The sequence below is a fragment of the Ictidomys tridecemlineatus genome, chromosome 2, assembly GCF_052094955.1.
Source record: "Ictidomys tridecemlineatus isolate mIctTri1 chromosome 2, mIctTri1.hap1, whole genome shotgun sequence".
NCBI classification, from domain to species: domain Eukaryota; kingdom Metazoa; phylum Chordata; class Mammalia; order Rodentia; family Sciuridae; genus Ictidomys; species Ictidomys tridecemlineatus.
In genome coordinates, this window is record NC_135478.1 from 127,308,122 (window position 1) to 127,335,853 (window position 27,732).

The 27,732-nt window shown below is 35.8% G+C and overlaps 1 protein-coding gene across 1 annotated transcript in view; it reads right to left on the bottom strand.

The window, feature by feature from the left end:
* Nucleotides 1-27,732, bottom strand: part of LOC101964337 (sperm microtubule inner protein 7) — a 174,086-nt gene that overhangs the window by 8,158 nt on the left and 138,196 nt on the right. Inside the window, exons 2-7 of the mRNA XM_078039754.1 lie at nt 24,310-24,386; nt 22,890-23,028; nt 21,064-21,131; nt 17,362-17,403; nt 16,165-16,272; nt 4,785-4,892 (exon numbers count right to left, since the gene is read on the bottom strand). Of these exons, the coding sequence (XP_077895880.1) occupies nt 4,785-4,892; nt 16,165-16,272; nt 17,362-17,403; nt 21,064-21,131; nt 22,890-23,000 (437 nt within the window). The 5' untranslated portion in view covers nt 23,001-23,028; nt 24,310-24,386. The remainder of the gene's footprint in view (nt 1-4,784; nt 4,893-16,164; nt 16,273-17,361; nt 17,404-21,063; nt 21,132-22,889; nt 23,029-24,309; nt 24,387-27,732) is intronic.

Below are 27,732 nucleotides of genomic sequence, written 5' to 3' on the forward strand. Positions count from 1 at the left end.
TGGGATGGAAATCTCAGATATTTGAGGTGAGAAAATAGATTATATAGGAAAAGATGAGGGATTACAAATGTAAAGCACTTGCTTTGTCTGAATGGCTTTGATTTGGCTCCCTCAATGGTGAACCATCCAGCCGCAGGGTTTTTATCTGAGTTCTTTGTGGGAGACAAATCTAAATGGTAGATATAAGAACATATTTAACTTTGACATTGTTTCTTAATGTCCTTACATGTAGGGAAACGTGTTAACTGTCTACATGTTTATCACTCTGCCTTTGAAATTTGATTTGTAACATTTCAAAATGTGTTTGGACATTGACCATGGATATGATTGTTTAGATATCACACCAAAGCTCAGGATACAAAATTAAAGACAAGTAAATGGAACTACAATAAACTGAACAGCATGATTAGAGCAAAGGAAACAGTTAACAAAATAAAAGGGTCACCTATGGATGGACAAAAAATATTTTTAAACTATATGTATAAAAAAGAGTTAAGAGCCAAAATTTTTAAAGAATTCATAAAATCAATAGCAACAAACAAACAAACAAAAACCACATAGTCTAGTTAAAATATGGGCAAAGGACCAGAAGAGGCATTTTGTCAAAGAAGATATAACAATGGCCAATAAGCATGTGAAAAATGCTCAATATCACTAATCATCACAGAAATGGAAATCAAAACCATATGAGATATCACCTCACAATCATAAATAGGAAATTTACTTCCTCACAAGATAAATAGGAAAGCTATTATCAAAAAGACAAAAGATAACAAGTGTTGGTGAGTGTGGGGAGAAAAGGGAAGCCTTGCATATTGGTGGTGAGAGTGTACATTGGTGAAACCATGAGGAAAATAGATGGAGGTTCCTCAAAAAATTATAAATAGAACTAGCATATGATCCAGAAATTCCTATTGGGGGTACAGTATCTATCCAAAAGAGGTGAAGTCACCACCTCCTAAAGACAGCTCCACCCCAAATTCAAGGCAACATTATGCATGCTAGCCAACATATGGAATATATTTAGGTATCCATTGATGAATAAAGAAAATGTAAGATAGCTGAGCATGGCAACACACTCCTGTTATCCCAGAGGTTCAGGTAGCTGAAGCAGGAGGATTGCAAGTTCAAAGCCCCAGCAACTTCATGAGGCCCTAAACAACTACTGAGACCCCATCTCAAAAAAAAAAAAATATATATATATGTATGTGTGCATGTGTGTGAGTGTGTGTGTGTGTGTGTGTGTGTGTGTGTGTGTGTGTGTCTGGGATGTGGCTCAGTAGTTAAGTGCCCCTGAGTTCAATTCCTGGTACAAAAAACAAAAGTAAGATAGACTAGACACACAGACATAGATATAGCTAACAGAATATTATTGAGACTTTAAAAAGTAGGAGATCCTGACATTTACTACAACCTGGGAGAACCTAAAGGACATTATGCTAAGTGACATAAGTCAGACATGGAAAGACTGTCTCACTTATATGTCAAATATTTTTTAAAAGTCAAAGTCAAATATAGAAAGAGAACGGAGTAGTGGTTATGAAGGGGAGGCTGTGGGGAGGAAATGGGGAGCCATAGGTCAAAGGATAAAAAGTAGCAGACATGTAGGATGAATAAGTCTAGAAATCTAAGGTACAACATGAGGACAGTAGCAGTAAAAATAGTGTACTCTATTCAGAATTCTTTTACATAATTATTTTTAATGTTTGCATTAGTGCATCATAGTTATACATAATACTGGGGTTCATTTTGACATAATTATACATGTATGGAATATAATTTACTCTACTTCAGTCCCTAGGATTTCCTCTTTCCCTCCCCATCTCTCTCCATTTGGTCCCCTTTCTTCTACTCCACTGGTCTTCCTTGTGTCTAGTTAATTTTTTTAAATTAGTGCTTTAGAGATACACATAAAGGGGAAATTTACTGTGGTATATTCATATGTGTACAAAGCAAATTTTGGTCAATTTCATTCCTTTTTTTTTTTCCTGTCCCTACTTCCTTCCCCTCAATCCCCTTCCTCTACTCTACTGATCTCCCTTTTATTTTCATGGAATCCTTCCCACCACACACACACACACACACACACACACACACACACACACACACACCTTTTCTCCCTTATTTTGCTCTAGCTTCCAGACTGGAGAGAAAACATTTGACCTTTGACATTCTGAGTCTGGCTTATTTCAATTAGCGTGATGTTCTTTAGTTGCATCCATTTATTTACAAGCAAATGGCATATATTCCTTATTTTTTATGGCTGAGTAAAACTCCACTGTGTATCTATACTACATTTTTTTTATCCATTCAACTCTTGACAGGCACATGGGATGTTGCCATATCTTGGCTATTATAATTTGCACTGTTGTAAACATTGATGTGCTTATATTACTATATTATGCTTATTTTAGTTCTTTAGGATAAATACCAAGTAATGGGATAGCTGAGTCACAGGTAGTTTTGTTCCTAGTTTTTGGTGGAATCTTCATACAGCTTTCCAAAATGACTGTACTAAATTTGCAGTTTCATCAACAATATAGGAGTGTACTTTTCCCCCATTTCCTCACCAGTGTTATTATTTGGATTCTTGATGATTGCCATTCTAACTGAAATGAGATTAAATCTCAATGTAGCTTTGATTTGCATTTCCCTGATTGCTAGGGATATTGAACATTTGCTACATGAATAGATTTTAGTTCCTTTTCCATGGGGGAAAAAGGAATGGGTAACTGTGTGAGATAATATATATATTAATTTGTTGTACTATGTAACCATTTGGTTATAAGTGTCCTAAAATTATGTCTTAGATATACATAATGAAATTTATTTTAGAAAATCATATAAGTAGTTATGGAGAATGGAAAATATATTGAAAGGAAGCTGAATGCACAATATTTGCCTAGAAAGTCAACAACCTACGTTTTAAAATGTGCATCAGGTGGCTAGAAATTCTACATAAATTTCAACCAAAACTTGAGTTGTATTGAGGAAGCCCTTGGCCAGCAGGCACCTTTCCTTTCCTTTCCTTGTCCTTACTACATAAGGTTCCATGGGATGTACAGGACTGTCTAAATATAGTGGTATATGGAGGGGGCAACCCTCCACTGATTACTTTCCTGCCTCCTGTAGGGGTGGCTTGCTGTGGGTTCCCTACAACATGCCAAGCTCTGCCCACTTGCAGCCCCTGCCCTAAATATTTGTAAGACCAAATCACAATCCTCCAAGAGTCAGCCATGATCCACCTCCTCTGTGAGGTCTTCTTTAGCACTTCCAATCTCCTTGTGGCTTTTGTGTGTGCCTCAGTTTCCTTATGTATAAAATAGAAATGGTAACAGTCCCTTCCTCGCAGGATGCCTGGGTGGTGAAATGAGTTAGTGCCCACGACACCCAGAGGGCAGTGCCTGGTATCTAGGAAGCACTCAGTTAGCAAGTTATTATAGTATTTGATGCTGGTCATCATTCTCTGCTATAGTCATTAGTTTTTTTTTTTATCTACCAGGAAATCCTGAGCTACTTGCAAACAGATTTAGTTCCTGTGAATTTGCTGGAATACAGTCAATATCTGTTGACTTAATCAAAGAACTATGAATTGACCCCAAAATGGACAAATGTATAAGAATGAACAGCTAGATAAACTGGGAACCATGGTCCCAGAAGTTGTTCATGACAGCTGCTTCCATTCCAGCTGCTGCTTTAGAGAAAATCCAACTTCTTTGAGGCAGGAGCTCCTTTTGAAGGTCATCTCTTCAGAAAACGTTCCCCAGTTACTAAGCTCAACAAGCCCTTCCCAGGCATTCAGTGACTGTAGCCTGTTGTTTTCACAGCATATGTCATTATCCAAAATCATTTTGTTTCTTTGGTTACTTGTGTGCTTTTTTACTTCCTTTTACCCCCAAACAAAAGCTCCCGAGGAACAGGATCTTTTCTGTTTAACCTGTGTTTTCAGTGCTTTGAACAGTGCCTGATCCAGACTGGGTGCTCAATAAATGGGTGATAAATGAATGATCTAGGAGAAATGTTACCTGTTTAGGGGAGAAGGTTGCTACCCTCTGTCCATCCTCCCCTACTGTCCTACCACCACAGCTTCTTCATTAGCATTGGGCCAGCCTCTGGGTTCAGAGCATTTGCATTTTCAAAATTGTGTCATCTTTTTTGCAAGGCCAGGACTTCCATCAAATGATTTCAAATTTGAGTTCTAATGAGAAATAATGTGCTGCTTCTACGAGTAGCTTCCAACAAAATAATCAGCCATTACCTTCTGTAGATTGTCTTGTTTTCAATTTTCAAAAATGAGGTTTGAAATATATGTGATTTTCAACAGAATTTTGTCTTTAAAAAAAGAAGATGGTTATTCACAAGAAGTAGGTATGTGTTTCATGTATGTTCCATGCATCCAGGTACCAAGTGTCTTGTGGTGACTGGAAAAGAATGATCTGTGTGTAAAATTGTGAGTCCAAGAGGAAAAGTCACTGTCCCCTGTCCCCTGGATGTGCCTTAAGTGTCTTAAGATTTTTTTTTTTGCAACAGAATATGAACATTAATCTGCAGTTGATTTTCAATGTAATTTTGAGTAAAATTCAAAAGGAAAACATTCAAGAAGCCCTGATAAACTGTAACTTTGTAAGAAAATTAACTCCTTTCTTTTTTGAAATTGACGGCCCATTTTTTAAAACAGTGCAAATTTACTCTTAGTGTTTAATTATTCTTTAATGGAGTAACCATAATTAGGATTTCTCCTTCTAATGTATCTGGGCAAATTGAGTAATAGGATTCACACTTACCCTTGCAGTTCTGAATCTGGTGATGGGGTTGTTGATGAAATATTAGAATTTGCTGGGTGGGTGGCTGTGAAATGAACCTTGCCAGTATATCCTGGGATGTTTGGAGCACTAAAGTGAATAGTTAAAAGAGGGGGATGAGAGGAAATTAAAATAATGATTTATGAAATAGTTATGGTAACTAGAACACAAATATGAAAAATGTAAAGAAGAATATAGTCTTTTTTTTTTTCCTTGTATGAGATCTGGAATGTGTGCTTTCCAGAGAAGACTGAAGTCTCAGGCACAGGGTATGCTGACACATAGATATTTAGATAACAGCTGTGCTCTGAGTTTGAAAAAAAAAACTTATTTCAAGTGCATGTTTTGCTATTATTTTAAATTTGCATATCTTTTATATACATGACTCACTGCTGAGCTCCATTTCATAACGAAGGAAGGCACTGTTCTTGACAAAACTACAGACCCATATTCCACACATCACTTTGTAATGCAACTCTGATATTAATAAACACACATTTACAACTCTGATATTAATAAACACACACATTTACATCTATAGTATTATTTAACAAATATCTTTCTTATCAGCACTAATGCCATATATCACTAATTTCAGATGATTTCCTAAAATTGCACATTGAAAAGAAACATAAACCAGCACATAAATTCCACATTGGTTTATTTATTTCAATTTCATTTACTGTTCTGTTTTCCTGTCCTTCTCCCTACCAGGGGAGAAGGGAGAAAAAAAGAAAAAAGGAAGAAAAAAGGAAAATACATGAATACAGAGAAAGGTTCTCTAATGGGTATATAAATAAACTCTAGAAAACCTTCCGTAGAACAACTCAAATCAGTAGTTCAGAGAAATATGAAAAATAACTAATATGCTTGCCATGATAACATTCAAAGTGGTTACACAGATTCTTTCCTAGGAGATGGGAAAAGCAGAATTACTGGCTGAGACCTTGAGTGAGGCTAGCCATGGTACTGCTTATGATGTCACCTTAATGAAAAGAGCAACACAGGGTTGGGGTTGTGCGTCAGTGGTACAGTGCTTGTCTACCACTTGTGAAGCACTGCATTTGATCCTCAGCACCACAAAATGATAAATAAAATAAAGGTATTCTGTCCATCTATAACTGAAAAAAAAAGAGAGAGAGAGAGCAACAGAAAAATACAACTTATATTGTGTATCAAGGGGCATAGGCACACTATTTGCAGATCAAGAGGTTCTATCAGTGCTAAGGACTCTGTTCGCTGTGCTGGCTTCACAGAGAGAAACAGAAAGGCCACCATCAAGAATGTGCTTTGGGTTTGCAGCTTCTGCTCAACTCAGTGGTTTGTATTTCCTTTCCCTGAGTCTTTGAGAGCATGACTTCCCTGAGGTGGGTTCCTTATTCAAAAATGACACTCAGACAAAAATTAAATGCAGTAGCAACTACCAAACTTCTGCTGAAAGTGGAGGAGTGGTTGTCCTTTCCACTCATCCGATAAGCCAAATAAAACTTTTCTCCAGGAACTATTTATCTTTGGAATAATTTTCAAAAATAGAACTTAAGGAAGGTTACTCTTTGTATGGCTTGGATCGCAAATGTCCTCCATGTGCTAAAAGGATTGGTCACCAGTTTGTGGCACTAATGGGGAGGTAGTGGAACCTTCCAGAAGCCAGGGTCTCAAAGGAGAAAGTTGGGATATTGGGGGCATGCCCTTAAAGGAGACATTGGGATACTGCTCTCTCCTACTCTTTCCCTCTGTTTTCTGGCCATCATGATGTGAACAGATGCCCTTTGCCCTGTGATCCTCACTATAATGTACCATGCCACTATAGCCCAAAGCAACTATGGACTAAAACCTCTGAAACTGCAGACCAAACTAAACCTTACCCCCTTATAAGTTGATTATCACAAGTATTTTGTCACAGTGATGAAGAGCTGACTAACACAAAACAGGTGATGAGGCAGACAAAAGAGTTAAGTTAGTGAAATGTGTGTGCTCAAGGGTTAGGAGGCATACTTCTTGCAGATCAAGTGCTCCATGTTTATGGAATTCTATCAGATACAAGACTCCCCTCATCAGCCCTTGGATCCTGACTTTGGGTGAAATTCGTTGGAGGCTTATTGCCTTAGTCATGACATGGGGTTATAATACCAATGTAAAGAACCTGGATGAGAATAGAGTGGAAAAAATGCTGTGATTCATACTACAATTTCTTGGTGTTCTTCTCATGTTTGTTATGCATGAGCGTCCGAGTATTAGGGGAAAATAATTCATTATTCATCAGGCAGAGAATTGCACTAATAAGCTTCATATTTCTCTTCCAAGTGTGTAATTCTATGACTGTTTTGGTGATGGCTTATTGTCTTGCAGCCAATGAAATCAGAGATACCTTGACACTAACAAAGTGAAGGGAAATTATATCAAGAACAACACCAGGATAAATGGCACAAACAATAGATTTTGTGAGGCTTAGAACATGAGGCAGCTAAAGAGCAGGGGAGGCCCCATAGTGAGAGGGAGGCTTCCCATCCAAACCTAATGTTATCCCAGTGGAGAAAAGTGTCTGGGCCTCAGGTCAGACAACTGCAGCACAGAGACATCAACACTACCCTCCTAGGGGCCCTATGGGCACTAAGGGAATTAAAAGGACATGAAAGCAGTTAGCATATCCTAAGTGCTTAGTAGGCGCTCAACTAATTGTGGTTGAAATAAAAGCCTTTAAAGAAATAAAACATTCACAAAATAGACGCCTGGTATGCAGAGAATACAAAGTTTATCCATTACACTCAACTGCAAAGATGCAAAGATAAAAGAGGTTTCCAAATGGTGTAATCTCACAGGCACCTTTAAAAGATACCAGTGACTGGCTCTCACCTCGAACACTCTGAATAAATTAGTAGGGGAATGGCCTGGGCATTGGGACTTTTAATAATTCCCCAATGATTTCAGAGTGGGGAGTTTAAGAACCTGTTTCAGAGCAGAGTTGTAAGGTTTCTTGAGGGGATAAATGAATGAAAACTGCCAAATTCTAGGAAATACCCTTTAGGATTTCTTGGAATTTTCTTGAAGAAATGTAGCTATAAGTTAGAGAGGTAACCAAAATGAGGGAAAATTATTCATGTGTGTGCCTCTTCCCCCAAACATTTATTAAAGCTTCCATGCATGTTACAAAGGAAATCCCCTCCATCTGTATGACAGGTTTTTTCCACTCTCTCTGAAACACCTGCAAGTAAAATACCTCCAACATCAGAGCCTTCCAGCACAGCAGACAAGAAGTCAGAGAGATGGACTAAATTTGTCGGTAGCATGAAGGGCTTGACATAAAACAAAGAGTTGCATGTGCCTGAGTGGCATGCAACTTATTGATGCTAAATGGTAACATACATTATATAAATGCTATCATATGATAGGACATCATATCTAACAACAACATAACCATGAAACAGTAGACTGATTATACTGGAGAATTGAATGTAGTTGCATAATAAACTGCCAAATATTTGAAAATGAAAGTTCTCACTCATGCTGCTACTAAATTTATTCCACTTAACCCTTGCATGCAAGGACATCACAGGGGGAATTTTTGCCATCAATTTTTTGCAACATATTGACCTAACATCAAGAAAAGTGTATTCTTTGGGGACACCACTGCCAGGCTATATTTTTCAGCTGGAGCAAACAAAGTTTCATGATACTGAAATGTACAGGCTGTGAAATGGATTCCGAATTCATTATGTTGGATGAACCTCATCTCTCCATTGAGGACAACAGGGAAAAGTGGAAGCCCATTAAAAAATGTGAAGTCTTCTTTTTATCTTCGCTCCATAGCTCCTTGTCCTTGGAACTCCTTCTTTTGTACCCTTATTCTCTCACAAACCTGATTTTGTTCCTATATGGATAAATATGAATATTTTACTTCTTAAGCTTACAGCTAATTGGTTTCTCTCAACAACACACAATAAAAGAGAAATTAAATAATTTCAAAAAACAAGGAAGTTTAGTAAATTGGTAAAAAGGGAGCACAAATGCTTTAAAATTAAAAACTATAGAAAATAAAGAAATAAAATACAGGTATTGCACAAGTGGATAAAAATTTAAGCATGCACATAACTTCTATGTATTAGAGACATAACTAATAATAATTGTGTACTAAATTCTCTTTTAAAAATGTTTTATATAAATTGATTATTTAATTCTCACAATAAACCTGTATCATAAGTCTTATTATTAGCACATTTTTTTTTTACATGAAAGTCTGAGACAAAGAAAGTCTAAGTAACCAAACTGGCAAGTGGCAGAATGGACCTTAACCCAAAATGCCTGGGCTTGAGAAATGATGCAATTGGACTACATGGAAAGGACTTTTGGCATTCTCCCAGCCTAGCCAAGGAAAGCTTTGTTAGGTCAAAATAGACTGCATTATTCAGCCTGTGGGTGTAAATGCAAGTTCAAGAATATGTGACAACCTCTTATTTGAAACTATTCTCTATCAGGCATAGTTCCAGGTAGAAGTCAAAAGCAGACATGGCTCCTGATAGCTTCCACAAGTTCATGAGTACATTTTATAACTTATTTTTCTTACAGTACTGGAGATTTAACCCAGGACCTTGTGCATGCTAGCTAAGTACTCTACTGCTGAGATGCATTCCCAATCCTCATAAGTACTTTTTGTTTTTAAAATGCACATCTAGATGTTTAAAGAACCCAAGTAGATCAGAGATGCAAAGTATGAGGGGGATGCATGAGACAGACCCATTTAACTTCAGGGCTACCCTTGACTAGCTGACTGAACTTTCTGAAGTAGCTATCTTCATCTATAACCCACCAATAGTTATAGTAACTATACTTCCTGTGAAGGTGTTCTGGGGTCAATGTGATGCAGGTAAGGTTCAGGCATAGTGCCCAGTCCACAGTGGTGCAGATTCAATGCAAAAGGAGCTGCAAATATGGAGGAAATGAAGCAGGGCCGTAAAGATGAGAGGTGAAGGGAGAAAGAGAAAGGGTCCAGGGGTCCAGAGGGCTGAAAGGAGGAGGAGGCTACAGAGAACACTGAGAGTTGTGCAGCTGGAGAAGAAAAGACAGGAGGTCTATTGTGAGTTGTGATTTGTCTGATGTTATTGATTAATGAGAAATGTAAATAAAACTAGAATCACTTCGATGACTTTTGCTCATGAGACTGTGTTACTCTGAATGTCCTGAGACATTATGGCCCCAGGTTATAGCTCAGAAGTTACAATTTAATTGTTATTATTATCATCTAGTGGTTATATTTTTCCCCTGGGGTCTTAGACTCTTCCCATCTCGCATTTAGAAGGGGATGTAGAAATAATATAGCACAAAGCTTTTATGTTTTAGTTAAGAAGCCAGTTCCTTGCCAGAGGCAAAAGGCTTGCTTGATGTAGGTTAAGAGCAAGTGTTTGCCCTGGGGATTAGAAGGCCTGTTTTCTGGACTTCTCTTTACTGCTTATGAAATGAGTGACTTGGGGCTCTTTATATTATTTGCTCTGACCTCAGCCTCCTCATCTGCAAAATGGGGATAGAATTGGTTCCTGAAACTCTGCTCTCATCATACTATTTTGAAAAACAAATGAGAGTAGATGTGAAAGTACTCTGAAAAGGCAGAAGTGTCAGGCTAAGGCAAGGAACTATTCATAGTTATTCTTTAATCTGGGTTGTGGTGTGTTTCTTTTTTTAACACTGCAATGCAGCCCAGTGACTGGCAGGGAAGCCTCTCATTTTGCCTCTTAGACCTTAGCCACGGGCTTGTTGGGAATCCATTTTGGTCAACTCCTCTCTTTTCAAATGATTCCTTACAGAAAGCACACTGAATAGGAAATGGAGTGATGTTCTGAGATAAAGGATGACAACTTAGTGGAGGAAGATACAGTGGAGGCCACTGCCTAGTTCGAAAAAATGAAGGAATGGTGACTGCATGCTCTGATTTGGGATTAGAAGGCCAGTGCCCCTCCCTCCTCACCCCTGGCTCTCTTCAATTGTCTCTGTCACCTGGGCCTGAGCCTTGCCTATGCCAAACCTCTCTTCATTGGAATAACAAGGTGAGCTGTCTCTATGCAAGATCCCACGTGATTGCAGTATTTAGAGTCCATTACAAAAGAAAGGGCACTTTCAGGTGATCTTTCCATTTTCCTAGGAAAAAGCAAGAACAAAATGCTTCTGGATCCTGACTGTGCATAGATCTGTACCACATCATTTAGGTATTATGTGCCTTGTACTGAGAAATGCTGATTGCAAAGCACAGAAACTACAGGAAACTAAAATAATCACTAAAAGGTACTGAACTTTTCTTAAACCTGATTTATTGAGCTCTTACAGATTTAAAAATCAAGACAATCCTTACCTCAACTTTTCTGCTTAACATATAGATGAAAAATGGGGGTGAATTTACATCAATAAAAAAATTCCTGAACATTATTCAAATCCAGTAAACAATATTTACTACTTGAAGAAATGGAAAAACTGTTTAGTATCCTGAGTTTTAATAATTCTTCTTGAACCCAGTGGATATTCTGGATTATCATAGTTCCTCAACTAGACTCAAATTATAAGAGAAACTGCAGGGATAGGGTTGTAGCTCAGCAGTAGTATACTTGGCCTAGCATGCACCAAACCCTGGGTTTAATCCCCAGTAAAGAAAAGAAAAGAAAAAAAAAAAAAGGCAAGAGGAACTGCATGGGAAACTGTATTAATGTTTTGAGTTTTCTAATTCTAAATGATTTTTAGTAATAAGCATGTCTACCAAATAAGAAAATTTTAAAATTTTAATGAGAAAATTTGTGTAGTAATTCCATTTTTAGGGATGTGATCTACAGGAATGCATGCATTTTTTAATGAAAATATATATATGAAGAAGTAATTTTGCTGTATTGTATTGTTTACAACAAAAAATACTGTAGTCAGAATTTGGCCTATGTAAAATTGATACCATCTTGTAGTGGGACACCATGCAGCTATTAAGATGATTTAAACATGTGAAAAGTATCCAGTGCGTATTTCAATCTCACACATATAAACACCCCAAAATGCACACACACACACAATGCACATGTAAATATATGCTACAGACATTTGTAGGGATTTCAAAAAACAAAAAAAAATTAAACATTTAATATTGAGATTGTAAGTAGAAAAGGTATTTTACTTTTAACACTTCAAAAATACTTGAATTATTTTTAACATGAACACATTGGGAAGATAAAAAGATGTTTGATGAGTATCCATGCTAATATTAAAAATGAGGATAAATATTGAGTGTTAAATGTTATTCCATTGTAAATATATTTGATACCTCCAGAAAATGATTTAGCAATAAGCTTGTTTGTATATTTGGATTTCAGAATCTACTTCAAGAGTCTCCCTAAGTAAATAATTTTGAAGTACAAAAGATTTATGTAGAAAGTGTCTGAAAGAATGATTTTTCATAGCCAAAAATAGAGACAATTTACATATATAACCTAAATGAACTAGTCAATTTTAGTAAATTTGCACAACTAGAAATTATGGTGAATTCATGAAAGGGTTTGCCTATGATCATGTCGAAATGATAAGGTGTCAAAAATGTTACGATCATAGCAATATAAATATACAAAAGCAAGGCAAAAATTGCATGTGATAGATGTCAAGTGATAGATGTCAAAATGTTAACAATTGTTATTTTATTGGGTAAGCTTGTTTATATTGTAATTGTCATTTATATTACATATCTTTTTCTATAATGATCAGATTCAATTCTACAATAAAAACAAACTATTTTAAAAATTTTAGTACCATTCCTACCAACACCAAAAAATGCTGGACATGTCAGATGATTCAGGGACCAAAAAAGAAAATCAACTAATGAGAGAAATTTAAAAACTTTCATCCTGTAGGGAAATCAGTGATTCCAAGGATGGAAGCACTCAGTCAAGTTAGGTGACCTCAATCCTTGCCTGAAATATTGCTTCCATCTAAGGTGTGAGAACATTCTCAGTATGGCTTACCAGCCATGATTAAGTTCCATTGATCATGCAGAAGACCCTAAAGAATAACATAAAGATATTTCTCTGCAACAAACTATAGATGAGAAAATTCAGGAAGAGTCATATTTGCATTTTAATAGGATTTTTCCATTCCCTATTTAGCACAAAGTAAGTTTATGTGCTTCTAGGTTTGGGACATTATGTAAATCCCATCATATTTAATATGTTCGGCATTTTGTTTCATAGTTCAAGGAGATATTGTGGAAGCAATATAATATTTTGCTTAAACATTCAAATACAGGTAGCAAAACTATATAGCAAAGAAAGACAAGAATGAGCACAAAGTCTAACAGGGTTGACCTCTGAGGTAGGGAAGGGGAAATGGGATGATGAGGCTGGAAGGGGCACATGGTAGTTTAAAAGATTTCAACAAAAATCTATTAAGTTACATGAAGAATATACAGGAATTTTTGTGTTATTTTATAAGTTACACATAATACTATCATTTTGTATATATAAATATTTTATAATAAAATAGAAGGCATTTCTTTGTGTCAAAATGTTAAGAGAATCTTAAAAATGGAAAACTAATCAAAGGAAGAAACTTTGCAACCTTGGAGGCCATCTAGTGCCCAAATCTGAGAATTACAGTTAATGCCCAATTTACATGATCTACTTATAATTTCACTGCCTAAAAAAATAAAAAAGAAAAAAGAAATTTACAGCAAAATAAAGTAGAATAGCATAATCCCAAATTTTTAAGTAAAATTGTATGTTTTTACATTGAATATTTAAAATTCACCCTCTCTTGGAAGGATTACCCCAAAGAATACGATTCTAAAGTTTAATTTTTGTGAGATTTATTTTATTCTGCTTTATAATTATTTGTGTATACAGCTTATCTATCCCACAATATGTTCAGCTCCTTATGAGTAAATCCTTCGCCTTTTTATTTTTATATATCATAACCCTTGGCATTGTACTTGAAATACTTTAGAAACTCATTTTTCAATGTTATTACTAGTAATTTAGGTAGACACTATTATTATCATTATTATTGTTATTCTTTGCAGTGAGGGGGATGGAACCCAGAGATTTTCACATGATAAACAAACACTCTATCCCTGGGCTATACCCCCAGTGTTAGGTAGACATTATTAAATTCTTTGATGAGATATTTTATGCAGTTATATTTGAAAGCCAAAGAGTTTTGAGCCACATTTCATAGTTTAATGTAGTAGTCAAAGAAGTAGATAAAATAGATTACCTAAAAATTCAAAATTATAATAGAGCACATTACATTTAAAAAGCAGAATATGTCTGAAGGCTAGAAAATGTAAAATTTAACTAGGTTGTCTTATGGGTACGACTGATGTTTTAAAGAAACAAACATTTATTATCATTTAAAATACTAGGACTTGGGATGTAGTTCAATGGTAGAGCACTTGCATAGCATGCACAAGGCCCTGGGTTCAATTCCCAGAACTGGGAAAAAGCCAAAACAAAGCCAAAAGCAAACCATTGTAATTCATGCGATGGCCTTGCGTGAAATCTTCAACAAGATTTGTCAACCATTATAGAAACTGATAGTAGAGTGTCTCTGATATTTGGCAACGCTGTGGCATAACAAAAAGAGAATAGGACTTAAATTTTGAACCATTCTTGTGAGAAAAATACATCTTCGGTATCCACAAGTTCTGTATCATGGATTCAATCAACCACAGATCAAAAGTGTTTTAAAAAATTGTACCTGTCTGTAACATGTATAAGCTTCTTTTTCTTGTCATTATAATTAAACAATAAAATATAACACCATTTACATATCAAGTACATTATATTACATGTTATAAGTAAGTAATCTTGAGGTGATTTAAGTATATGGGAGGATGTACGCAGGTTCGAATACTAAGCCATTGTGTAAAAGGGACTTGAGCAATACTCAAGTTTTGATATTTTTGGGGGTCATGGAACCAATTCCGCTGCCCCCATACCTAAGGGTAACTAACTATAATTAATTTAAGCTCTCTGAACTCCAGTATTCCCATTGGTAAACCATATGTTTGTGTGTATAAATAATAGATATAAACAAAACCTATTTGTAACACATACAGATAATCCTCAATATTTTAAAAAATGATCTGTTCTATTTTTTCACTTTACAATGTGCAAAAGTGATACGTATTTTGAGAACATACTTTGAATTTCAACTTGGATTCATTCTTTGGCTATTGCTATGTGGTTCAGTTCTCTTTTGAGATGGTGCGCAGTGAGCCCAGTCAGCTCCTTGATTATCAAGGTGGACAGGGGTCTCTCTACAGTGTGTCATACTGCAAAGCTAACACGTTCAAAATATTTTAGACACATTCAGTGCATTTTTGACTTATTCATGTAACCCAACATTATGATGGGGTTATTTGGATATCAAGGAGTATCTCATTAAGTGTATATAAAGACTGGTGAAAAGTCCCCAATATCAGACTTTGGTTTGATGGTGTCTGGTCTTTCCTCAAATCTTTTACTGAGGCATGTCACATTTCATTGTCATCTTTCTTCTTACTTCTGGCATCAAAGGCACTTTCAGGGTTGCTGGGTTGCACGACCACTCTCAGACCAAAGTTCTATGAAGTAGTTTACTAGAACTGAAAAAACTCAGGTGTGTTGTTTTTGAAAAAGAACCCAGTTTTACCAACTTTTACACTGGTCTGTTATTCATTAGCATGTCTCTGGTGCTTTTATAAACATTATCAGTCCTCCTATAATCAGCCTGCTTGGTGGCATTTTGTATCCCAGATGTCAGACAAAGACACTGAAGTTACAGAGATGGCTTGTTCAGAACTCTAATCTCCTTTGTGATAAGCTACATTTCTTTCAGGAAGCAGTATCTTTCCTTTAAGGTATGTGCTACAGTTTGGCTCTTAAATGTCACACAAAGGCCATATGTTAAAGGCTTCATCAGCAGCCTGTGATGCCACTGGGAGGTGCTAGAACCTTTTTAAGATGGGGCCTAGTGGGAGGAAGTTAGGTTATTTGGGGTGTGCACTTGAAGGGGATATTAGGCCCCTGGTCCCTTTGTCTCTCTCTCTCTCTCTCCTTATTTCTCAGCCATCATGAGGTGAGCAACTCTATTTCATCACTTGCTTCCACCATGATGTTCTGACTCACCATAGGCTCAAAGCAAAAGAGCTAAATGACTGTAGAGGGAAACCTCTAAATCCATGAACAAAATAAATAAATCTTTCCTCCTTGTGAGTTGATTTTCTCAGGTATTTTGTTATAGGAATGGAAAACTGATGAATACATTATGTTCATTAACAGGCTAGGCCATTTTCTAGTCCTTCATTTGTAAAGCCCATCATTGTCTCAAACTTAATAATAAAATAAGTGAAATAATTCTGAATGGCACTTACTGACTTGTGGTTGAATAAAGGATTCTAGAGCACCGAGGCTTTGCTAAAGATTTGGTGTCTCCAAAAGGGTTGTCCACATCATCAGCGTTTGTAGTCTGCACATGACCACTGTTAAAGTGAAAAGAGAAGAAAATCCATGTGTCTTCATATGAAACCTAGGAGGAATAGTTGGACAGGGTTCTAACTTCTAAAAGAAATCTGTTTTGCCAAAATCAATCCAAAGCTCAGAATGTTAAAAATGAAGACATAATGATGGAACAATTTCCTAAAAAATACAAATGATCAAATCAACCAATGGAGATTTTTTTTTTCTTCAGAGATGCCATGCTGTTTGATTTTAAGTTTGAGGCTGACGGACAATAACAACAACTTTATGTTTCTGAATAAAGAAGTGACGGTTTCGGTTTCTGCAGTCCTAGGACAAACCCTTCTGTAGACACCGGGTGGGTACTGAGGCGTGATGGAAGTTGGTATCTACCATAGGCAATAAGTTTCCTGCAGAATGGGAGTCTGGGTAGATGGTTGGAAACTGTCAATGGTGATGAGCCCCTGGGAGCTGAAAGAAGGTCAGGAGGTGAGTCCTGTCAGTTGGAGAGTGTTTCAAGGAGATTTGGGGCCATCTATAGAGTCACTAATTAATTCTATCATAGGCAAGAAGAGGAGACAGTGATGAGTAGGGGAGGTAAGGACTGAAGGTTTAGATCCTCTTCCATGATCTTGAATCTACTGCATTCCTGGGTTATTCTTCAAATTAAAAAAAAATAAAAGAAGATCCCCAAAAGGCACATGATGTATTTCCTTGCTATTCCCAGAAAGCCAGATTTAAATGCATAAGAATAAGAGGTGGCATTTCCTGCACTTAGGTGTCAATGAGCACCTCTCCTTTCCCATGAATTATATGACTCTTTCTTTTTGAGAATACTAGTAGTAACACCCATGATATTGATTTTATAAAATATTCTATTTGTAAAAACAGAAAAAAATATTGCTCTTTTTATTTTTAACTTAATCAAATTCTTTAATAAACTTTTAATGACACTCCTGACACTGATCAGTCTCTATGCCAGGAAAACATTATAAATCTGCTAGAACACATAGTTGTTCTAAAAAGTGAAGTACAAACATAAGTGAGCTAAAAGCAACTACTATTTAGATATAAATTTCATGTTCTTTAAAACAGAGAGAGACATTACTTACGTATAGAGAGGAATGTATTGACTTCTAGAACTTGGACTCACACTTAGAAAAAGAAAATATAAGCAGTTTTATTATTGAAATTGTTAATGAGTGATTATAATATTTCTCTTATTAATATTAAAAAATTTCAGATATCTCTCATAGGAATTGATCTTTAAAAGTTTATAATCTTAGAAATAATCTAAAGATGTAATTTTATCTTTTCAGAATGTCATATAAATGGAACCATATGATAAATCACTCTATTAAAATAGGGACAAATCTTAAATATATTTTGGTCAATTAAAACAGTCATACACAAAGAGTGTTTTATTGATATATATATATATATATATATATATATATATATATATATATATATATATATAACCAATATGATTCTGCAACCTGTACACTCAGAAAAATGAGAAATTATACCCCATCTGATTCAAATGTATGATATGTCAATATCATTGTACTATCATGTGTAACTAATTAAAACAAATAAAAAAAGATTTGTCCCTACTGTGTGCTGTATGCACATGCTTTTTTCACTGCCGAGTAGTACTCCACAGTATGGAAATAGTCTAGTGTCTATTCATCTGCTTAAGGACATCATGGTTGTTTCTAGGTTCTGGAGATTATGAATAGACACTCACAAATAGGTTTATGTGTAGATTTTTGGGAGCAAATTTTTATAGAGGAAGGCTTAAAGGTGCACAGTACCCTGAGGAGTTCTGAGAAAAAGTTTTCATTTGCTAGCTGATATATCACCAAAATGAAAATAAAAATGCAGTACATTCATATAAACTAAAATAGTATTCCCCAATATGGGTGAGTTATTTGAACACATGATATGGGAATAAAAAGATGGAAGTAAAAATATTTAATTAACATTCACATATTAAGAATTAGTATTAAAAATTCATGTGTTTTGAATTAAAGACATTTGAATGTTCAACATTTCCATCTTGCTTTATATATGAGTGTTTCAATTTTTATATACAGTATCATTATCATTCAATTTGTATCCTGGAGTAATTGTTAAGGTTTGGATATGAGTTGCTCTCTGAAAGCTCATGTGTGAGACAACACAGAAATATTCTGAGGTGAAATGATTAGATTATGAGAGTTATACCATGGTGAATTAATCCTTTTGATAGATTAATAATTTGAATGGACTACTGTATTGGGTGGTAACTGTAGGCAGGTGAGATGTAGCTGGAGGGAGTTGATTACTGGGGGCATGTCTGGGTTTATAGTTGATCCGTTGTGCATTCACATCTCTCTCTCTCCACCCCCATCTCTGCTTCCCTCCCTCCCTCCCTCTCCCTCTTTTCTGGCTGCCATGGTTGAGCAGCTTTTCTCTGCCATATCCCTCCACCTCTAATGTTTGGCCTCACTCAGACCCACAGCAATGGAGATGGCCAATCATGGACTGAACATCGGAAACCATGAGCACCAAACTTTTCCTCCTCTAAGTTGTTCTGGTCAAGTGTTTTGGTCATAGCAACACAAAGCTGACTAACATAGTGATTTATATACTTGGCAAAATGACATTGTAAATAATCTCTATAAAAAAATCTTGCACATTAGATATGGATCAATAAGATATAAGTTATTTTGTGAGAATCAATATTCTTTTCAAAAATTGTCCCTACTTGCATTTGTGGATCTTGTAGTGGTCCTTGGTTATGCTTTTAAATATTTCCATTTCATTATTCCTTTCTTTCTAATGATAAGAAAATCCTTTTAAAGTTACTTTATAGTAGATTTTTATTTTATTTTTTTTAGTTGCCGTATTTGTTTATTTTCACATATAACGTTTGTGATTGTATCCACCCTCACTTCTACCCTCTCTTGCCACCCCTCCCCCTTGTCCTCCTTTCCCTTCCCTTCCCTAAAAATTCCCTTTCAAAGGGCAATATTCAAAGATGTAAAAAATGTGATTCTTGATATTATTTTTTTAATAACTGAAATTTATGAAAATACTCTCATTAATTTTTTTAACTGTGGACAAAGTCTCCTGCATTTCACTTTGGAATCAATTGTGAATCAGTAAATGTATGATTAAATGTGGAAGAGGAACCCTCCTATTGAGGTGATGATCAAATTGATTATCATAAAAGCAGAAAATCATATGAAACTCCAGAGAGCAAAAGATGGGATGACATCTTCCTGGAAAGCACATCTTTTCTTTTTGTGATGACTGTCTCAGGCTACTCTTTGTAACTGACTACATTATTTGTTGAAAAGCACATAGTTCTGTTTTAAAACTCATGTTTTCTACTCTATTTAACTTTTGAAAATGTTGGAAACATCAGGCTACAAATCATCCATTAAACTATTTAACAATGTCTACTCAGTAAACCAAACTGGGATAATTGCTTATTTGTGTTGAGAGAATGAATTCCTAACTCATATCATAGATAAGAGCAAATATCAATTGTTTTAAACAGATAATTGTGAAAAACAAAACTTCAAATATTTTAGGAAAAAAAAACTAAGACAAGAAAGACTATCTTTTATTGTTTCAGAGTAGGAAAAGTTTATTTAACACTCCACCACACCAATGAAACCTGAAGGAAAACATTGATGGAATAAATTAAAATTTAAAACTTCAGACACCTTAATACAGAAAAGTCACAGACTAGAAGAAGTTATTTTGTGACTATTACTAATAAAGGATTTTAATACAGAATATTAAACATAAAGGTTTCTATAATCAGTAAGTAAAAGACAAGGACACCAACAGCAAAAGGGGCAAAATAAGATAAGTTCAAAATGAGAAAATTCAACTAATTCATAGACACACAAAAATGATTATTAGTAATCAGGTAAGTGTAGGATGATACTGTAATGAGGTACAATTTCATTCTTCCAAGACGGAATGATTTTTAATCTGAAAATTCTAAAAACTTTCCACAATGTGCTGTAATGGGAACTTAAGCACTACCAGTGAGAGAATCCATTGGTAAAATTCATTTGAAGAATATGAAATATCATTGGGTACAGTGGCCCATGCCTCTAGCTTGGGAGGCTGAGGCAGGAGGATCAAGAGTTCAAAGCTAACCTCAGCAAAAGCGAGGTGCTAGGCAACTCAGTAAGACCCTGTCTCTAAATAAAATACAAAATATAGCTAGGGATGTGGCTCAGTGGTCCAGTGCTCCTGATTTCAATTCCTGGTATACCCTCCCCCACAAAAAAAGAAGAATATGGAAAATCTAGAAGGTTCAGAAGAAGTATACACTGCTTGAGCAAGCAATTATGACCTAATTTCCATATATAAAAACTAGAAATATTTTTATATTTGTATATATGAAATATGTAAATGCTGTTCCAACTCTGATAAAAATTAGAATTAAAATTACATTATAAGGATAGGTGAATAAATTGTGGTAAATCTATTTAGTGGAAGACTACACTGTAGAGAAAACAAAAATCTAGAGACAGTCAATACCTATGTGTCTGGCAAGCACAATACAGGACAGAATGTTAAATGGCATAAATATGCATGATAAAATTTATGTTGAGTTTATAAACAAGAAACCCAATATCATATTGTCTTACAGATGCTGGACTGAGGGTTGCTGGAACACTCTTTTATCAAAAAATAGGCCCCTCTTCTGTCCCTCTAATCCTTGAGTTAGGGCATCAGATAATTCATGATAAATATGTGATGGTTATAAATTTGAAATGAGGACCTTAGGAGATAAAACTTACAAACTGACTGGTTTGACTGGTGCTAAGAATGATCTTGTCTGAAATCTGTCCCAGAGTCCACCGACCATCTAAAATCATAACCAAATAAGAGACAGTTAATGAACAAATCACTATCCCGTCAAAGATACAGACAGGCTCCAGCATCCTTTCTAGCACTCTCACATCAGGATGGAGCACAGGCTCTCTGTGAAGGCACTCTCTAGGCATTTCTGCAACTCAGGGCTTGATTCCTGAGTCACTCTGGGTCTGTCTCCACTCTACACTTTGACTCCCTTTTCTAACTTGTTTTCTCCCAGCTGGAATCTGCCTCAGATCCACCTCCTTCAGCCCCAACCCTCTGTGAAAAGTCTGGTTTCAGTTTCATCCAGTTACTGCCCTCAGGTCCATCTTAGTGCCCCTTTCCAGCCCAGCCTAGCTCCTAAGTTCTGGACCTCATCTTTCCTGGGGAGGATTTTGGATGCTAATATAATTTAGCACTTAGGAAAAATATAATGATGAAACCAATTTTTGCATGATATAAAAATATTTTGAAGTAATTGAGAAATCCTTACAAATAGATGGAACCATACAAATTTTTGTTTGTCCTTTAATTGATCTTAATTCCTATGTGAAAATCCCAGGTTTGATTTTTTCATATTGAAGCTATGTTTTTCTGTCTTATTATCATTTTTATCCATAAAATCTGAAGAAAATTTACCAGATAATGTGTGCTTCTTAATTTGTGGTTCACCAACCTCTTAAGGATCCACATTTCTTACTGTATTTCAATACAAATGACGTCTTTTTCAATCCTATGCATTTTGTATATTCAAAAACTTTATTATGACAAGTAATCAACTGCTTAACTAAACTTTATGTAATGAAGTATGTCAGCAAAGGATGAGAAATCAATGGAATTACAAAGTGTGTTTCTACTTCCAATCAATGGAAGTAGAAAGTAGAAGAACAAAGCAGAGATATCTAATGCAGAGTTGGGAGGTCAAAAGTGAGGACCGAGATCTCAAGAATGCTTTGGGTTTAGCCTGGAACAAAGAAAGGGGACCAAGGCAAAATAACACTGCAAAACACAAGATCTGAGAGGGAGCATGGCAGACTTGGGGACTAGGAAGAAGTTCAACAGAGAGAATTTGGATGTGTTATGGATTGGTGCTTGGGTGATAGAAGGGAAAGCCAGAGGAAAAGAACACTATGGAAGGGAGAAAAGGGAGCTATGGCTAAATATGGAATATTGGGCATGTGTCATGTCTAGAAGCATGGATTTGATAGTTTTAAAAAGACATGTTTAATCAGAAGAGGAACATTAACAGATTCACAGTTTATAAAAATACTCTTTGGAATGAATATAATCTATGTTGCAAATTCTCTTAATATTCACAAATTAAAAAAGAGGACATCTCTCCTCACAGCTTGGTATGCTTTATCATTATCACATAATCAGAGAAAGGATATAGCAATCTATAACTCATAGATATAACTTCTGCCTTGAAGAGCACAGAGAGAAATTCTAGAACCTATTTTCATAACTATTCTCAGCATATATTATCTGTTGGAATATTTTGTTTCTGTCTCCTTCATTCTTTTACTTATTCTATAGCGATTTTTTAAAAAATAAAGTTATCGCTAATGAGTTTTGAGAAATAATCCCATAATAAAAATTTTCAGAGTTGATAATATTAAAATATTTCCAGTTAGTAATGGCATTCATGATTAAGTAACTTTCAACTTCATATGTAATTCTTAACCAAAATACTATTGTGAACCAAAGTTTTGGAGTCTAGTTCATTAACAGTAACAAACTCAAGGATGCTCAAGCAGTGTTCACAGACCTGGGTTATTGCTGGTACTCTTTCATATCTTTTCAGTGTAAAACACTGTGAGATGAGGTCAGCCGCTTTCTCTACTGTTGTTATTTCTGGATCTAGTTTTGGTGGTAGCATTTTGTCCCAAGGAACAGCTTCATAAGCTCTGGGAAATTAATAAGATCAGTTTATGCAAAGCACATAGTCAATTGATGTAGTTCACAACACCATCACATTCTGTGACATTCTTTATGACAACCCCCTGTCCTGATTTCTGCTACTTGGGGTACATGCCAGATGGAATCCCCCATGCCCTCTTAGTGTGGCAGCAAGTAAACACAATGGGAGAGTATGCCTATGATATGTCACTTTATGTGGTAAAGGGGATTGAGCACATGTGACTAAGGTCCCTAATCAGCTGAATTTGAATTATTCAAAAGGTAGATGACATGAGTGGGACTGCCTAATCAAAGGAACCCTAAAAAGTGACAAAACAGTAGCAGATGTTCTTTGTTGTTGAAAAAACAAAGATTGTGAGCTGCAACAAACTGAATTCCACCAACAGCCCAAATGGTCTTGGAAGATGAGGACATTGTCCCAGCAGACACTTTCATTCCCACTTGGAGGGTCCAGGACAGTGAACCCCATTGGGACATGTCTGGACTTTTGATCAACAGAACTCTCAGACAGTAAAAACTGCTGACCTATTCTTTTGCTACCACTACCCCCACCCCCAAACTTGACCCTGGCTCTAGGCATGCTGGCCTAGTGCCCTCCCACAACAACTTAAACACTTCCAATGGGGGCTTTTGTGCTATGCTCCCTCTGCCTACAGTTTAGTTGCTTTCTCCCAACATCCTTACAACTTTTTCTCTCCTCTTACAAGTTTCTGTTTAAACCCATTGCTCAAGGAGGCCTCTCCACACCTTCTGCAGATGCCTGAAGTCCACTATCCCATACCTGTGGCACTCTACTTTTCCTTTCTTTTTTTAATATCACTTTCTAAAGCAATAACTATTTACTTTCTATCTATGTGTTTCCCTCCCTTTAGAATGAGAGCCTTTGAAAACAGAGACCTCACTTTGCTTTGTTCATGGACATATTTCATAGCCTAGCACATGGGCTCCTGAGTCACTGCATTCTCCTGTAAGCTTTCTGTAGTGTATGTCATTATTCTCTATGACACTGTACTCTCCTCTAGTGTGTTTATCTGTCTGTCTGTCTCTCTCCATTTCCTTTGTTTTTATTTTATTAACTACCGAATGTAGATGTTCTTTAAGACCCTTAAATGTTTATTATTCAGGCAACATGAGTAAGTAAATGTCTGTGTTTGATGTTTTCTGAATTACTCATAGGATCCAGGATATTATCAACCCATTACATGTGTCATTAAGGACAAAGAAATATATTTTAAAATGAAAATTCTACTGGAGGAAAAAAAACTTACTTCTGTGTAGAGGACTTGTAAAATGAGTTCTTGACATTATATTTCTTTTTTGGTTTAGCAAGTGCCTCACCATCCTCCTGGAAGACATGAATAGTAAGTTAAAAGAGATCAAGAGTAAAGAGATTTGCTATTTTTTTTCTTTTCACCATGTTTTCTTTTATACTTTATTCCTTTTTTTTCTTTCAAGAACATCTTGGATTGACAAGTTTTAATATATTTTTTCCTCTTTCATTTACAAAAGCATATTTAATTTAGTTAAAAGTAAGATTTTTATAAGAAAGCATTTGACTTTTAAATTGGCAAACAATTAGTTTTGGCACAAAGTAATTTAAACATTTAGAAACATTCATTGGTCTGGGAAATTTGTTCTGATATACCTCCATCTCTTTGTCTTTCATCCTAGTTTGCCAAAATTATATAGCTATTTATTATTATAATCATTATTATAATCTTTACTGGTTACTATTTTTATTTGTTCTTTTTAGATATACATGACAGTAGAATACATTTTGATCTATTATACATACATGGAGTATTATCTTCCATTTTTGTAGTTGTACATGTTATGGAGTTACACTTGTCATGTATTCATATATGAATGCAGGAAATTTATGTCCAATTCATCACACTATCTTTCCTATTCCATACCCCTCTCTTCCATTCATTCCTCTTTGTCTAATACAATGAACTTCTATGCTCCCCACGCCCCCCGCCATTGTGTGTTAGCTTCTGCATATCAGAGAGAACATTTGACTTTTGGTTTTTTGGTGATGGCTTATTTCACTTAGCATGATAGTCTCCAGTTTCATTCCTTTACTGGCAAAAGGCATATCATCATTCTTCTTTATGTCTGAGTAATATTCTTGTGTGTGTGAGTGTGTGTGTGTGTGTGTGTGTGTGTGTGTGTATGTATCACACTTTCTTTACCTGTTCATCTATGAAGGATTCCATAGTACAGCTATTGTGAATTGAGCTGTTATAAGCCTTGATGTGGCCACATCACTGTAGTATGCTGATTTTAAGTCTCTGGGTGTATACCAAAAAATGAGATAACTGTGTCAAATGGTGTTATCGTTCCACCTTTTCTGAGGAATTTCCAGAGTGGTTATACCAATTTGCAGTTAGTCTCACTGGCAATGTATGAGTGTACCTTTTACCCCACATCCTCACCAACATTAATTGTTACTTGTATTCTTGTTGATTGGAGTGAGATGACATCTCAGTGTAGTTTTAATTTGCTTTTCTCTAATTGCTAGAGATGTTGCACTGTTGAGAGCCACAGCCGAAGGGGCCCCAGCAAACTTCCAGCTGCCAGCAAACTTCCAGCTGCCAGATGATGATTAGCTCACAGCGGCCCCAGCAAACTTCTAGCTGCCAACTGATTGGCTCCTCTGTGGTGATGCTCATTGGGCTGTTTTCCTGCCCTTTCAGACCACAGAGCTGCTCATTGGGGGACTTTTTTTTGGCTCTGCCCACATGACCCAGCCAATCAGCCTCAAGAGCAGGAGGAGTGGGGGAGGTTGAGAGGCTTGTGGGAAGCCGGTGGTGGCAGTTGGGCTCTGAAGGTTTTCCTGAGGAGCTGTGTGGTTTGGTGTGTGTGTTCTAAAAATAAAGTTCGTTTCTTTTGACAAGTGGCTCCTGAATTGTGCCCAGCCAGACTGCAGCATTGCACATTTTTCCACATGTTGACCACTTGTATTTCTTGTTCTATGAAGTGCCTGTTCATTTTCTTTTACTGATTGGGTTATTTGTTTCTTTGGTGTTAATTTTTTAAAGTTCTTTGTTTATACTGGAGATTAATGCTTTATCTGAGGTGTAGGTGGCAAAGGTTTTCTCCCATTCTGGAGGCCCTCACTTCATGTTCCTGATTATTTCCTTTACTCTGAAGAAGCTTTTTAGTTTGTATCCATTCCATTTATTGATTCTTGATTTTATTTCTTGTTCTGTAGAAGTCTTGTTGTAGGAAATCGACTCCTAAGCTGGCATGATGAAAAATTGGGCCAACTTTTTCTCTTTGTAGGCACAGAGTCTCTGGTCCCTGGTCCAATTTGAGTTGAGTTTTGTGCAGGGTGAGAGGTATTCAATTTCACTGTGCTATATATGGTTTTTCAAGCACCATTTGTTGAAGAGGCTATCTTTTCTCCAATGTATGTTTTTGCCACCTTTGTCTAGTATGAGATAACTATATTTATGCGAGTTTGTATATGTGTCTTCTATTCTGAAACATTAGTCTTCATGTCTGTTTTGGTGCCAATATCTGGATGTTTTTGTTACTATAGCTCTTTAGTATAATTTAAGGTCTAGTATTGTGATACCTCCTGCTTTACATTTTTCACTAAGATTGCTTTGGCTATTTGGGCCTCTTAGTTTTCAAAATGAATCTCATGACTGCTTTTTCTATTTTTATGAAAAATATCACTGAAATTTTAATAGGAATTGCATTAAATCTGTATAGTGCCTTTTGGTAGTATGGCCATTTTTACTATTAATTCTGCTTATTAAAGAACATGGGAGATTTTTCCATCTTCTAAGGTCTTCTTTAATTTCTATCTTTAATGTTCTATATTTTTCAATATAGAGGTTTTTCACCTCTTTTGTTAGATTTGATTCCTAAATATTTTTGAGGCTACTTTGAATGGGACAGTTTTCCTAATTTCTCTTTCAGTTGATTTATCACTGATACATAGGAATGCAATTGATTTGTGGGTGTTAATTTAATATTCTGCTACTTTGTTGAATTTATTTATGAGTTCTAGAAGTTTTCTGGTAGAGGTTTTTGGTCTTATAAATATAGAATCATATCATTGGCAAATAGCGATAGTTCGAGTCTTTCTTTTTCTATTCATATGCCTTTAATTTTTTTCTTCTGCCTAACTGCTGTGGCTAGAGTTTCAAGCACTATATTGAATAGAAGTGGTAAAAGAGGGCATCCTTGTCTTGTTTCAGTATTTAGCGAGAATGCCTTCAATTTTTCTCCATTTAGAATGATGTTGGCCTTGGGTTTAGCATATGCAGCTTTTATAGTGTTGAGGTATGTTCCTACTATCCCTAGTTTTTCTAGTGTTTTAGACATAAATTGATGCTGTATATTGTCAAATTATTTTTTCCACATCTATTGAGATAATCATGGGATTCTTGTCTTTAAATCTATTGATGTGATGAACTACATTTATTGATTTCCATATGTTGAACCAATCTTGCATCCTTGGGATGAACCTCACTTGATCATGGTGTACCATCTTTCAAATATGTTTTTGTATGTAATTTGGCAGTATCTTATTAAAATTTTTTCATCAATGTTCATCAGGGATATTGATCTGAAGTTTTCATTCTTTGATGTGTCTTTGTCTGGTTTTGGTATCAGGGTGATACTAGCATCATACACAAGTTTGGAAGGATTTCCTTCTTTTCTATGTTATGGAA